Below are 16,403 nucleotides of genomic sequence, written 5' to 3'. Positions count from 1 at the left end.
CGACACCAGATGAATGAACACAATTAAAGATATCTACAATACGTTTTGTACGCGTTACAATGTTTCGTAAAAAAAACTTCACAATAGCGGCCGGTTGTAAAAGATTTATTTGTATCACTTAAAAAAATGGCTTTTGTGGTCTTGGCAATCAAGTTGAACAGTCAAGCCGGAGCAAAAAGTATAGACATTTTGATGTTTAAAATTATACATTGGCCTGAGCCTATCATTATTGCCAAATCTTGCCTACTGTAGTTATAAATCCAGAAGTCTATTCACTTCGGGTCATTGCGATCAAACTGTTTTGGTAATAAAAGATCTTTGCCCTCAAGTTAAAACTTTCTCATTTCCTCTTTTACGTCTGTAATCTAAGACAAAACCTATAAATCAATACACGGTACTTTTTGCTCGACATTTTTATCTACAACAATAGAAATAAACAATAATAACAACTCTTAATAATAGACCTCGGACAATAGACGATTTAGCGCACCGTGCAATCCCGGTGTATCGATACCATGGAGAACTAAATCACTAGCGGATATGTCATAACGTAAAATCTTCTAATAAACTAGCGCGCCGAAATGCAGGTGTTGTGACGACGAACGTAACTGGCTCCGCTCCTACACGCCTTCTATGGAATCCACCAATATATTTTCAAAATAAAATCAACAATCAATCAAGACCTATCAGATTAGTTTTGTTTCGACAAGGAACCCGAACGTCTCGACAGTTCTAGTAACTGATCACGCCTACCGTACCGCTTGACCTACGAGAAGCACCTGACCTACCTTGCTTACGGTATCTCCGCGGTTCCTTCCTCCGTGATCGATACTTAATAAATTTTATCGATATGTATCGATCGATATAACGTGCTGCGGCTGGACCGCATCGTCGACATCGGACCGAAATTAATGACCCTTCAGTTCACTCGGATTAAAAGCTAAAAAGAGTAAAAAAGTTAAAATGCTTTTACATTGCACCGTGATTTGTTTAAATGTACAGAAACGTATTTTACAAGGCGGCGTTTTGTTAGTGTAAAGTAAATTGTGAATTACATTCTTTAAATTGAATCGAAAGACTGTAAAGAGTTTTGGTTTACAACGTGTGAGATTTAGAACGATATCGTGGCAAAAATGTTGTAAAAAAACTTGCAGTTTTTACTTTAAAGAAAATTTGAAAAATATTGAAATATTGGAAAGGATAGCTTGCATCTGTAATATTATCAGAGCGCATCGAGAGTTTCAGTAATTGAAACTTAAAAAACCGGCCAAGTGCGAGTCGGACTCGTGCACGAAGGGTTCCGTAAATTACAGTTAAATCAACCTATCTCAAAAACTATAAGAGATACTTTGATCAAACCAAAAATCGTTGAAAGAGTTAATTAGCATGCATCACCTCTATTTTTTTTAGAATTTTATACCCCGTAGTTATAAAAATAGAGGGGGGGGGACATACTTTTTACGACTTTGAGAGCTGATATCTCAAAAACCGTTCACTTTAAGAAAAATGTTTTTTAGAAAACTTTATATCATTTTAAAAGACCTTTCCATTGATACCCCACACGGGTATGTACATCGAAAAAAAAAATTTCATCCCTCAGTTACATGTATGGGGGGCCCCACCCCCAATTCTTTTTTTTACTATTTAGTGTCATATTTTTGTAGCGGTTCATACAACACATATTCCCATCAAATTTCATCACTGTAGTACTTATAGTTTCCGAGTAAATCGGCTGTGACAGACGGACAGACGGACAGACGGACAGACGGACATGACGAAACTATAAGGGTTCCGTTTTTGCCATTTTGGCTACGGAACCCTAAAAACATACATACACATTAACACGTGAAAAACACATAGAAAGATTGTTGTCAAGATTTGAAAACACTAAAACCAACCAGATAATCAATACAAATCGCTTATTAATGCTCAATCATAAAGAAATCATTAACCGATTAGTTTTAACGACCTACAGATTACCTATCCTTTTCCGATCCAAGTAATTTAGTCGACAGTAATTTTTAAGTATAATATTACATACGAAAGACTCGGTGGTCTTGTAATATTGTTGGTATGATGATGCCACACGGGAGGGCTGTACGATATACGATCATAGGGGCCCACAGTCATGAACAAGGATTGGACAGAATAATAAGCAGGATGAAGACAGAAGTACTGGGATAGTACATATTTGAAACGAAGTTAGCTCAGTAGTTGACAGCTAGAAAATAGTCTGCACAAATTTTACCCGACAACCAATAAGGGTTATGGTTATTTCTTTTCTTTGAATCGTCTTATCATCACAGAAAATATTTATTTGAACCACATAATTACTACGTGACTCCACTAAATGGGATGGGATATTCGATATCGTGGACAAACTATATGAAGACAAATAAAATGTAATTTTACTACTAAACTTAAAATTACACTGTTACTGTTTTAGCCTTTTTATAGTCCCACTGCTGGGCTCAAGATTCATCCCACAAAAATAAAATAAAATTACAAGTGCACATTAATAGTAATTATGAGAAAAATTCCCACGCGGTTTTTTTACAATACCCAGCACGAAATTGCTGTAAGTGAAAGAAGTTATCAAGGCAATGACTGATAAAACTGATTACGAACATATCGATAAGAAAATTTTTGTTATAATAGTGATGTAGGTGAATCCAAATTAGGGTTATCAAGAGTAAAAGAGTAAGAAGAGATCTCAGTTTTCGGGGTCACTCTTTTTAGCAATTAAAATATAAATTGTAATAGACAGCTGTGGGAAGTTTGTTCCCAGCCACTAGAAAGTGGTGAAAGGGGGCGTTTTTGGTCATGCTATACTTTGTAAAAAATCACGTGAAAAAGTGTTAATAGCATTACATTTTTATTGTAGCTGTTAGTAGCATTACATTTTATTCTAAAAAATAATAATATCTTAGAAGACTTGAGTAGGTGACAGAGACAAATCCAACGATATCCTTACTGTCGTAACCCGCTCGACGGTTTGACGGTTTGGAAATATACAATATTAGGTGCTGTGTGTAGGTATAGGTAAATAAGAAACACACGTGATAAACTAACAAAATAAAGAGGACATTCTATGTTTGTTTGTATTCTAAGGCTCTGAAACTACCGAACTGATTTGCAAAACTTATTTTTTTCGCAAACTGCTAGTTAGCTATAAACTCGACTTTGTCATACCGCCGCGGCAGGTCGTCATATTGATTCGATATTGTCGTAAAAATACGACCGCCTACGGCCAGTAATAACTAAAATTACTTTCTAAACGGTCATCGGATACGAATCGGAATTGTAATGGTTCTATTAATAGTTCTTTATAAGACATTTTATGAGCTATCAAATAATTAGTTGTCGATAAATAATTAATTGTGTTTGAATCTGTAAAATATAATACATATATAAAATGTAATATGACAATGACAGTTGTAATAAACATCGTATTTTTGTTGTAAAATCTATGATCATCTACGTAGTGGATTTGAAAGTACAAGTTATATCCAAACAAACTAAAAGAGGTTTAATGTATTACATGAGTTGATGTTCCTCATAAGACCACATAGCCTCCTAGTGAAAAAACACCATGTGCTTGAAAAAAAACATATTCTTGCGTATCTCCATTCTTTGTACTAATTTCATGAGTATGGAATCGAATCAAAATGACAGACAGAGTAATCATTTTTGAACAGTAATATGCAAATTGAATTTATAGTTTCAGTCATGATTTTCAATATTATATATTTTTATTTCTATGTGTATGTATGGCTTGTGTCAATAAATACGTTTTCTTTCTCTTTCTTTCTTTCTTATATACAAGTTTTACGAGATATAAGTAAGAGCATCTTTTCGAACAGAAAACAATACACTCTTACACAACTAAAATAATCTATTATTTCAATAATGACGTTTGTGGTCGTAACTCTGCGTTGTCCATTTCCTAATGCAGTAAAATCCCACATTAGAATTTGTTAATAAATAAAATGAAATTGTTTAACAGTCTTATGTTTGTGTGGACGATGTATTGTTCAAGCTTGTAATACTAAGTTGTTCCAAGTTATATTTCCGTAAGTCATTGCAGATGAATTTATCTTTTCTTATGCTTGCTTGCTTGATAGGTACCTAGGTCTATAAAAGCTTGTTAGATATTCTTATTAGGATCTTATATATAACTTGGACACCGATGATATTGTAAAGAAAACTTCTTGAGGAAATCTGAACTTTAAAGTCTGAAATTGCCAATCCGCCTTGACTTGGCATGATTAACAGTCGTTCCTTCTCTGTATGAGAAGAGGCCAGTGCCTTGATGTGTAACAATACATATCCTGATAATAAAGTTACGTTCACTAAGCAGATCTACGAGTTTACGTAGGTATGAGAACAGATATAAACTCTTTCAAAGATTGCATTGTACACGACCCAGAGAATACTCTTTCCGAGGACTCTGGTAAAATGCCGATTGATAAAACATTTAGAGTGATTCATAACCACCCACAATACAACACTTCAGAATGGGTTTCCTCCCGCAGATCTCGCCTTCGGCAATCAAGACCACAATCAGTAAAATTTCACGATTCGTATTTTCATGTATTTTTTATTTACAATCCACTGACTATTTCTCGTACATTTTTCTTTGTCTTACAAGCCTTGCCTCGGGGCAGTCCACTCTCGCAAATTACGGAGCCACATTTTTCTCCTTTTCACATTTATCAGATTGGATGCTGAACCGCAATTTTTATATTTTACAATAATGTTTCTTGAAAAAGTGATGAAAAATTGTTGCTGCAGTCAATTTTGGTAACACCATGTTATATTATAGCTATTCTTTTATATCTTGTTGCTTCTACAATAGGAATATGAATAATTGGTTTATTGATGGCACCAGACAAAACTTTTACTAAAATTGATTACTTATCATAATTCTTATTATAAACCCATTCGGATGCGGAAATGAGTCGTCAACGAATCGTCGTAATGAACAATAGTGTCTATGATCATACAGCCAAACATTTTGTCACGTGGCAAGAATTAATTACTAGTAATCGGAATGCTTGGGTCAAAGCCAAATGTAGATGACACTGTGTGAGGTTTTTAAATAAATTGAATATTGTTACAAGGTATCAGGTGGGATTTGCTTTCTTCAGATGAAAGATTGAATACTTTTGCGCATTTGCAAAGTTATTTTTGTGAAGATGCCTTTTCAATCATTTGTGGTGAGTTGCATCATTTATCTACATTTAGCCAAACCATTTTCAGTTGTCTTCTATATACATATACTGTTGGTTATGGTTTAGAAGTCGTTATAGTTAAATGGTGCAACTGACCCTTGCACTTGTTTGCTCTTTTTCTTAATTCTTAGTAATCAGTAACTATTTCGAAATCTGTGATTCTGTGTGAGTTTTAAGACAAGACAAATGCTTAAGTTAGTAGAGGAGTTTAGAATAAGGTCAGCATCACAAGTTGTTGTCAAGAATGAAGTAAAGGCTACGAGTACTTTAATTTACTTTTAGCAATGTTTGAGTTTACTCTGCGGAATTTTGTCAGCATCTATTCTTACTTCGTACGTAATGCTATATTGTGATACACTATTAAAACTGATGTTTAATGCTTTGCTCCACAACTGTAGCTCCGTTTTACTTCTGACTTCAATTTGTTTTATCGCTTTTACGTCTTTTGTTATACGAGTTTCAAAATTCCTTCTCAAGCTAAAATGTTGTCATAGAATATTGTCCCATGCCTCCATGACACTTTCCGCAATCGCTTGTATTCTTCTCTCATGCTGTCTGAGTACCATTTAATCGGTTCCATAGGTTCGGTATGAAAGTCCTAAAAACAGACAGTTGCTTACGCAGTTACAATATCAGCTTGGAAAAGAGGATGACATATAAAATGATTTCATACCTTTTTTATGTTTATACCTTGGCTTGTGTGAAAGTAAATATGGTAAGAAAGAATGTCACTTGTGAGATGACGGCAGATAGAAGAGTATGGAAGAAGAAAACATGCTGCGCCGACCCCAAATGAAATTGGGATAAGGGCAGGACGATGAGGATGATGGACCTTGGCTAGGGGGGACGTAAACTTCTGTTTTCAGAGTCCGTAAAAAAAATCCTATACTAATAAGTTTTTTAATCAAGTAAAATATTAGCCTTGAGCAATTAATATGCTAACTTGAGTTGCATAGCGACCTGTTCTTCCGTAAAAGGAAAGGTACGGAATGATAATAAAATCATGTTGATTGTGTACAGCAATTTATTTTAAAGTTTAATTAACAATTCCTTATACGTTTTGTCGCTAGATATTTGTAGAGCCTTATGAGTGTGACAAGTAATAGGTAAATGTTTTGACGTTTGATTATTGGGGTAGTCTAATTTAGTGAGGAATAGTATGATTTATTATCTGTGCTACTTGTTATTTCGTCAGTGATTGTTAATAGGTCTGAAGGCACTTGAAAACAAGACTTTGGTTGTCAAACTTTCTGGCTCACTAACTACCCATAACTACTGTCTAACATTTTTAAATCACAGCCTGGATCACAATATTCTACCTAGGGGATCAATATTCTCCCCAACAGAAGGAAAAGGATAGTCTCGCCTTTTCTTTTTCACTATAACTTGAACTGTATTGACTTAATTGACTTGACTATATTCACGCTAACTTGAATGACTTTCATGATAACTATAAGCTATTCTAATTCACGAACATCGTACTACAACTCATGTTTTCGATTAATCTCGAATCCACTTCTAGTTCCCACTTCCCACACCAACTCTTATCAAAGCAAACACGAGAGATATTCCGACTGGCATTTGTGACACAATTCCATTCAGGACTTAGGGCAAGTACACAAATCTGCGAAACGGCGCGATTCGAATTCGCAGCGGAGGACATTGCAATGCGAATTATCCATAATTCGGGTAACCATTCCTTTGACGATCGTCAAACGCGCCGAAATATTTTGACTAATTTCTTATTGTTTAGCACTCTCACTATCATTGATCAGACTATGTACAAAATTGAATGAATAACTGTCTCTATTGCGATTTTTCGAATTCCGCAAGTAAATTGGCAGACTTCTTTCCATAGTGATTGGTGATTATACTACATAGCTTCTGCGGTGGGTTAAAAGCTGAAATGTACGTTGAAACACCAAGTCTATACGTAACACGGGTGAACACACAACATGCAAATCCTTTATTGAATTAATTCTCACGCCCGCTACGGTATTGTTCGTTTAGTAAGTCAATAAAAACAATACGTAATGAAGGGTCAACATAACACTGGCATTTTATCGCTGGATTAGTTTATTTTTGGTGTGGTACAAGTGTTGTTAAACTTAGAGGTGAAATATAAATAAGTTATAACATGAACGCTGCTTAGAAATTAGACACTTAAAACATGGATGAACGGAGACTTAGAAGATTAATAAATCATAGCTGCAATCTGCCTAGACTTTTCCCAAATATGTTGGAGTCAGCTTCCAGTCTAACCGAATGCAGCTGAATATTCACTAGTGTCTTAGAAGCGACTGCCTATCTGAACTCCTCAACCCAGTCAGCCGGGCAACCCAATACCTCTAGGAAAGACTGGTTGTGGGTGACAGGCATGTCTCTACCAATCAACCAAGAATAATCATAGCTATCATCCAATGTGAAACATACTGTTATTGAACTGACTTATTACTTATCTACTTTATCTTAGAACTATCTGGTCTGAGTCTTACAGCAGGAAGAGATTCGCAATTTAATTTCGACAATTCTTTCGCTGCATCTGATCGTGCGAAATTCGTACCTGCACCCTAAAAGCAATAATTTCGAATTTCCGAACTAAAAATCCCGAATGCAAACTTTCTGTGAAACAAAACACGGTTGATAAAATTTGAAAACGGAAGTTCCCCTATTTCTTCTAACTCGTAAAAGTAGCAAAGAAAACGCTTCTTTCAGCCAACGTGGAGCAGGTTTTATTAAAGAAAGAAAAAAAGTAAAATAGCGAGCAAAATTAACACAATAATGCTGCTGGCGACTCGTGCTATAAAAACTGCGAATAGTTTTGAAATAGCTTGAGGAAACCAGTGCGTGTACGATATTATTTTTTAAAATAATTTCTACATAGCATTATGAGTTTCTTTTAAAGTTATGAATGAATTTACGAGTGGTTAGTGGTTATTAGTTCACTCTTTGTGATTTTGTGTTGTTCTTTTTGCTTGACGCTAAAATTATTTTTAAATTTTAATGCACTGATTTGCATTTTAGTCTGCCATGAACCAAAATGGCTTTTGAAGTGACGGACACAGCAGACTGAAAGTTACAAACATTCAAAATGAGAACCCCTTTCTTGCGAAGTCGGTTGAAAATAAATTAGATAAAACAGATCTAGTTAGACCATTTCCAGTCTGTAGTTTCAGATGATAAATCGCTAAGAACGTTGTCCTTTCAAGAACTGACGAAAGCAATTCCTTTGTCCTGTTTTACGAGACGAAAAATGATGGAGCTGCCTATTTCTGGACATTATGCTGGACTTACTAGGCGTTAAAATAACCAGTCGTTAACACATTCTTGACAAAAAACAAAACAATAAGAGAGTGAGTTAACTCACATGACTCTTGTTCTATATTCGAAATTGGTAGAGATTGTAACTGGCTTGAAAAATAGGAAGATCCTAGGCTTTTTTTTTTTGGGTTACATTTTTCGCGCTTTTTGGTATTTACTATTATAATATTATGCATACTTAAGTATTTATCAAATCATATTTCACACTTTCGCAGTTTTACCGACGTAAGTCAATATCAATTTATACACATGTAGGTATAAATACATGAATCACAAATACTTACCTACCCATTATATTATTATAGTTAGGTACACATAAACATATAAATTTAAATATAATTAAATTAAGATAAACATATAAATTTAAATACCTATCACTAGAAATAAGTTAAATACCTATGTAGGTACCTACTCACAAGTACCTGTTTCACGCAATATTTTTCCTTTTGTAGATTTTTTTGTTTCGTCATTTAAACCAATACATGGCTTTTGATAAATTGAAATTCGAACAATATTCTAAATACAACCGAACTGTGTCAATATTAACTAAAAGCAGTTGGTACACCACCCACCTTTTAGGTTTCCACCTTCTAATAAATACTCCAAACATATTGGTGTCAGAACCAAACTTCATTCACATCACTACACTTCACCCTTCACACTTCGGTTCACAACACTACGCGAATCTTACACACACATTTTGTACCAACAACAATTTTTAGTTTATTTTCACTCAAACGAAAGTAGAAACTACATAATCAGCGTTAAAAATAAGCGTTCCTAATTTAAATTTTAATGTTTACTAACAAACTAGCACTAGAACAAGATTACTCGAACACTAATGTTCTAATTTGAATACAGTATGGAATTCAAAAGAGAGTATTCGATTTTTGAAATGTAGCTGGTTAGTTTTTCGTTACAGCGAGGCTCGCACGTGTGACCCGCGCAAGCGATGCACGGCGACTGGCTGGCTCATGGCTCCCGTTGCATTGCAATATGCAGCTGGTGTATATCCCAGCTTTGTATTAATAAATTTTAGATGTCAACCGCTTTGCGTGGTAGCTGGTTAAACTTGCTAGTTGTTAGGCTGAATGGGATAGTGTCATTGCCTCTAGTTTGCTGGATGTAGGAAGGAAATTATGGCAAATATAATAGTTTATCTTTTGTATTACGTATTTGTTATAAAAGCTGGTTTACTATGTAAATTGATTGCGGTAATTCTTCATGCAGCCACTGATATAAACGCCTAATGACGTCAGATTATTTTATACACACATATTTTATATACACATATTATTTTACCTGTAACCAACACAATCAATACAATAAAGATTACTTTACTTTACAATTAATTTAGTAACACTAATTCAATTTAGTAAGTTTACAATACTAAAATATGCCTTCAATAACCTTCAATAAGGTCTTCAGTCTCAACGGACGAGGAAGCAGGAGATAAGCCCGTGGCCCAGTTTCCAAGTATTCGTGAACTGTATCTATCAGCGTGGTCCCAGGGGCACTCGGCAATGACTAGGGTTGCCTACTACCCCAATTTTTTACGCCATTGCCCCATTTTGTGGACTGCATTCGTTTAGACGCGTGATTTTTAGGGGTCTCTGTCATTTAGTCGGATATTGAAAAATAGGTTCCTTTGTAAACTGATTGACATTGTTTTTTTTACAGAATTCCTAATAAGGAAGAATTTGTATTATATTTTTTATTAGGTCACAATCATCATTGCGTTTATTATTTAGTGTTTTAATTCCGCAAGTAACATCATACTGATCTGGAACATAATTCTAAAACAATGTAGGTATCTCTATAAAAAAAAAAAACTTATCGATTATCCCGATTAAAAACTATCGACTAAAACTTCAACATCGGTTCTCCGATCACCCTACCATTGGCGAGATAAGAAAAAATCTGTAATGGCAACACTACAGGTGACCTACTTACGTTAGAGTATCGGTTTGATCGTAATAAGCTCCCTCCCCCCTTTCCCTCTCATCCCTCTTGTGGTTAGGTGATTGTCAGAGATTTATTCTGTTCACACTGTAGTATCTTTTTCTAATATAACTACAGAACTATCTTATAAGAAGTAAACTCTAGCTGGTTTATTATTTATTTAAGCGATTTAAAAAACGAGGTCCTCAATTCTACTTGTTAGTATGAATGTACTTCTAGGTTGGTGCGCAATTATGTTTTGCTTAACCGATTTTGATGCGGTTAATCTTTATAAGAATATGTAAGAATTAAAGAAGAGTTCTTTATTAGCTTAAAAATGTGTTTAAAATCGACTCAATCATCGTAAAGCATTATCGATTGCGAGATTAGTCGATTAAAATGTTTGTAAACTTAAACGTTTCAATGACGAAGTTTATGTTAAGTATAGATTTATTACGTAATCGTTGACCAGTCGTTATTATTACATTAGCTGTGTATAATTCGCTAGTTAGTCGACTATTCTCTCGATGTTTCAGTATTCGATATCGAATGATATTTCACCTTTAGTTCAATTGCCATTTACCTCCCTGAAGTTTCGAAATGATTCAACTTCATACTAATTTCTAAAGGTTTGAGATATCTCTGAGATTATGAGTATAGCCTACTGAACTGATGTAGAGGTAGTTATTTTATTTAACGACAAGGAGCTATTAAAGAGAGCATTGATGGAATCATCCTTAGAGTCCCGCGTATTGCAGACTAAACAGTTAGCCAATGAGAGTCGACTCGAGATTTGGCAAAAGTATTTTTTTTTTTACCTGAATATAATCTAATTTTGCAGTCGGTGTGAAACTGACTAAATATTTGATCGTTGTAGTGTGCGGCCTACCATCCATCTCCATCACATATGCGCACAAATAATCGGCCGACTAAAAGTTTGCAAGGTGCGGTTTGTCAAAACTTTTCGAGGAAGAGGAAATCTCTTGCCTCAGTTTATTTGAATGAATAGTTTTGTATTAAAACTATTCATTCAAATAAACTATTTGTGTAATCTGATTGTCCGATTCAATTCGGATAGTCATAAAAACCGTGAGAAAACAAATTAAACTATACCTAAACACAAAAACTTGGAAATAAAGAAAGACGAAAAAATTGCCGGCCAAGTGCGAGACAGACTCGTGCACTAAGAGTTCCGTACCATTTTAATATTGAGCAAAAAATGGTAAAAGAAATCACGTTTACAGTGCGACTGCCATTGATTTTATTACAACACGCTATTGATTTATTATGTTTATAGTATTTGATGTTATAGTGACATTACAAACCATCTTCCTTGCTATCACTGCTTATAAGATTATAGCCTGGTGACTGACGGAGACGGACGGACCGCGCAACCCTCGCAATTCGGCCTCGTCTCTACCGTTTAAGTACGGAACCCTAACAATGAACATAGCGTGTCTGTAATGTCCTTGAACTGAACTTAATAAATATTGTATTCACTTTATTCTCTATCGGAGAATGATAAGCGCTTTGATTGTTTGACACCATAGACACTCCCTGTGGTGTTGTTCAGATTGTTTTTTGTAACAACAGTGTCTTGTGTCATGTCATGTGTATGGTACTCGGTAGTTACAGGTTAATCGATCAGCTGATGAATAATATTATAGACGAATGATAAAGTTTTGAGCTTTTATTGCTTGAGCAGGATAATGTTTCTCTGTAGATGTCTTGCATAGCAAAGGTATAGAGTTTGTTTATTTGCTCAGGAACTTTTGGTCTAAACAAATAACCTCTTTTTATCTAGGTAACCGAAGTAAACTAAAGGGAACTAGACGTCGGCTGAAACGGTTCCCAGGCTTCGATCAGTTTCCATACTTCAAACTCATCACAGACGTATTGTCGTAAAGTGTGTTATGTATGACAGGCATAGGTAATTCGTTTATATTCTTATAATACCCACCAATCTTATTAGGACAGGTGACGATATCTGGGGCCCGATTCTCCTAATTTTACTTAAGCGACATACGATTCACATTCGACTGCGATCCAATCAAGACTCAATTGCGATTGAAGCGTATGTGGCATTCCGCTATTTTTTCTTTGAAATAAACGTTTTTATCCATTTCTGTCATTCAATAATGAATCATTTTGTCTGCAAATGATTTACGATTGCAATATGATTGTAGAGCAAACTACCGTATAGACCAAAATCACCAAAATAGCAGACCAATCGCAAACCAATCGAATGTCGTTGGAATACGATTAGTCTTATTTTAGTAGCAGAATGCCCGATATGGTTAAAACGATTGCGATTCGATTTCTATTCAATTTTCACATTATTAACTTAGGAGAATCGGGCCCCTAATCAAAACATTCGATACTCTTAACTTTATCTCTGCTTTACACATGATGTTGTAAATTTTAAATCGAAAAATGACTCCTGGAATGGATTAGGTTTTTTTTTTTACAATTCGCCATAGAATATCATAAAGTATATGCGATAGGATTTAATGTGATTGTGAACGACACGCCCTGTATAGTTTTTGACGTCAAACATATTTTACCTTGTTTTGCTGAACCTATATCAATGGCTGTTCTTTTTCCATTAGCTAAAAATATTTTTGTTTGCTGCATTTTTTGTTTATATTGTTACTCCTTATATGTCAAATTAATTTCGTCAGCTGGCACGAACTTAAATGACCGTGTAATATACAAGCTGTTGATTTGCATCCGTGCCATAGTCAAGGACGTAAATATGCTAATGATTCTCGACCCAAATCAACGAAAAAATGGGTAGGTAATTTTTTCATGTTTTTTTCTTATTTACGTATATCCGTCAGTGTAACCCAGCCGTACTTTAATTCGGCGCGTGTGTTACTAGCCTTACTACCGCGCTGCGCACTCACACAAACGCAAACGATACATGCACAAAGCATACGCAACGATCGTTCAATAAAAATCGTAGATCATCCAGCCTACCCAAATTCACCCAATCACAGTGCGAGTACTCCCACACACTCGCCTCGCCGCTCCCCGCGTGCCCTTGAAGCCGGAACAAACAAGCGCCGACGGCAAGCAGTGTGTTTGATGTCGCCGCCGCTGCTGCGTACGTGCGCTTTGAATTCCGCGACGTGTAGGTACAAAGTGCGAGATGACGGAAAACTACACGAACACGAGTTGGTGGCGATGGTCCGCCTGTATGCCATCAGTGACAACAGTGTACTAACAGCCATCCATCCTCCGAGCCTTTTCCCAATCATGTTGGGGTCGGCTTCCAGTCTAACCGGATTCAGCTGAGTACCAGTGCTTTACAAGAAGCGACTGCCTATCTGACCTCCTCAACCCAGTTACCCGGGCAACCCGATACCCCTTGGTTAGACTGGTGTCAGACTTACTGGCTTCTGACTACCCGTTACGACTGCCAAGGATGTGCAATGACAGCCGTACATACCTATGTTCCGGGAAATGTTTACCGACCGGGAACCCTCATCACGGAGGGTCATGCTGGTCATGTGACAGACTTATGTGCTAGGACCGTTAACTTAGTGCTTTCGACACATTAAAAACGAATGTGATAGTGTTATGTTAGCTGAAGGACAACCAGCTACTTCGTCGTGCTCGATTGTGCCAAGAGTGTGAAGGTGACAGCTTTGAACAGTACCTCCGGGTAACTAAACTAGGTAATTTATTTATTTGTACATTTTGTAAATACGTAGTCAGCTTAATCAATTTTATTAGTGTAAATAAGTTGATTTCTTAACCACGCCAATAATACCTACGAGCCGAAAGAATCACCTCGTGCCTACACTTAACTAACACATCTTTCAGTAATTTAATCGAAAAGTAAAAACAAAATTACTACGAAATCTTTACGCTGAATGTTAAAGCAAACCGAAAATGTTATCAATCAGCTGTTAACAGGTCAGTGAACTTTCCTTTAGCGCACTAGTATTACGTCATTAATAAGATTTCCGTGTTCCAAGGTCCTAAGACCGTTAAGAAGGAAGCAAAATTTCTAATTATTAACCAATTTAATTCAAAAATAAAAACTAAATCACTGCGAAAACTTTATGCTGAAAGATAAAGCAAAACGAACATTTTATCAATCAGCTGTTAACATGTTAGTGAACTTTCTTTCGCGCACTAGTATTGCTTATTACTGTAGTTAATAAGATATCTGTGTTAAATTTATGCTCAAAAATTAGTAAGTAAAGTAAATCGAAGTTAATGACAATAATGAAGGTGATTTTCGAAACTTTAGGTAAAATGATTGCTATCGCGTATCACTCGGTCTCGCTCGCTCGCGCGCTCGCGCTGTCATGTCGTAGATAAGACACTCACACATCGACACTCACGCACACACGTAGACATTAGTTTTCTCTGTCTACGCACACATAGCTGCCATCACGCACACACTGTGGCCGCGGGGCAATTCTGTTATGATTTGTGTTTAACCGTGGGCTAAATTCTGAAATACCATGAAATTACAACATCAAAAAAAGCAGCGCATATTAGCTTTTTCCCACCTACCGTAATTCAAATCGATTATTTACGTATTTAATTTTAACCTCCTTGACTATGGCACGGATGCAGATCAACAGCTTGTATTATTCTTATTTTGAATCGGATTAACCTATGTCTGACCCATATTTATTTAGTATAGCGCCTATTTCATCACAAGTTATAATACCTTCAGAATATTTAGTGTGTATTTTTTGGCATGTTTCTTATGTGTATTTCGCTGAATGAATTAAAACTACTGCTTTTCTTCATACGGTTTTACCAACATAAGGTTGCGAATTAAAGGCACTGGGCGGATCGCAAAATATTACACCGCATACAAAATTTCGACATTCTCTACTAAGATAGGACCAATATGTTTTTGACACCTCAGCTTCGAATACATAGCTTTTTAAAAGAACCATTATCATCATCATAAGCCTCTTTGCAGCGTCCCACTGCTGGGCACCGGCTTCATCTCACACAGAAAGATTTAAGTTAATTATTATACTATAGAATATTTCGGAAAGCCAACACAGATTTTGACAAATATCTTTCATAATTCATATTATACCGCTACAAACCGACTCTGTAATATACGAGATATAGGCGAATTGTCTCTAGAGATACATGTATGTATTTGCGTTTCAGACCTTACAAAGACAAGATAGGATCTGGAGAGGAGCTAACGTCACTAAATATTCAAACTCTGCTTTAGTATTTATCTTAGAGCAGATAGGCGACTGAGTAATCAAAATATCTGAACTGGGATCGTTAGTTAATCATTTATCTACTTGTAACATGTTTGAAATCATCGCTGCTCCTGGTGTTAAGCCAGGAATACAGACGATATTAATTTAATTTCCAAACCGAAAGACAAGAATTTCACAACTCAACTTTAAACGAGAAAATTACATACCTACATAAAAAATATTCAACATTACCAAAATGCCTTGCCGCGGATATTTCAAAGCGTTCAGCTAAAAATTGTTTGCAAAAGTTAAATCGTAAATTGGCCGGCGTTCCAGGAAACGTTATGTGTTGGCAACACAGCTAACATCTGACATTTTCGTAATAGCAACCCCGAAGCACCGGCGGCGGCGCGTGCGCATATCCAAGTTCAAAGCTGTATAAAAGTAGGCAATTTTATGGTCTATCCGCTATGTTTTCAGATACCCTACAATTTGGGTAATTTTGTTTTGACTTTCGAAGGATTTAAAATGGTAAACGTGAACATGATCTTTTGTTTTTTTTACTGCGAATGGAGTTTGTGTTCATACAGTTAATGTTCATCATATAGATACTGCAATTGGTTAGTGAAATGAAACTGAAAACTATTTCGTAATTTTAACATAATATGGGACCAGAAACAATAGTTACCTTTGAGCCACCTGCGGAATTGAGTAC

The 16,403-nt window shown here is 35.8% G+C and overlaps 1 protein-coding gene across 3 annotated transcripts in view; it reads right to left on the bottom strand.

The window, feature by feature from the left end:
- Nucleotides 1-9,501, bottom strand: part of LOC124631054 — a 371,162-nt gene extending 361,661 nt beyond the window's left edge. For all 3 annotated transcript variants that reach the window (XM_047165176.1, XM_047165180.1, XM_047165177.1), the window contains exon 1: nucleotides 9,128-9,501. In XM_047165176.1, the coding sequence (XP_047021132.1) occupies nucleotides 9,128-9,189 (62 nt within the window). In that variant the 5' untranslated portion in view covers nucleotides 9,190-9,501. The remainder of the gene's footprint in view (nucleotides 1-9,127) is intronic.
- Between the last annotated feature and the right edge of the window lie 6,902 nt (nucleotides 9,502-16,403).

The sequence above is a fragment of the Helicoverpa zea genome, chromosome 6, assembly GCF_022581195.2.
Source record: "Helicoverpa zea isolate HzStark_Cry1AcR chromosome 6, ilHelZeax1.1, whole genome shotgun sequence".
Taxonomy (NCBI): domain Eukaryota; kingdom Metazoa; phylum Arthropoda; class Insecta; order Lepidoptera; family Noctuidae; genus Helicoverpa; species Helicoverpa zea.
Note: the sequence above shows the minus strand (reverse complement) of the source record. Positions and strands in the feature narration are given on the sequence as shown.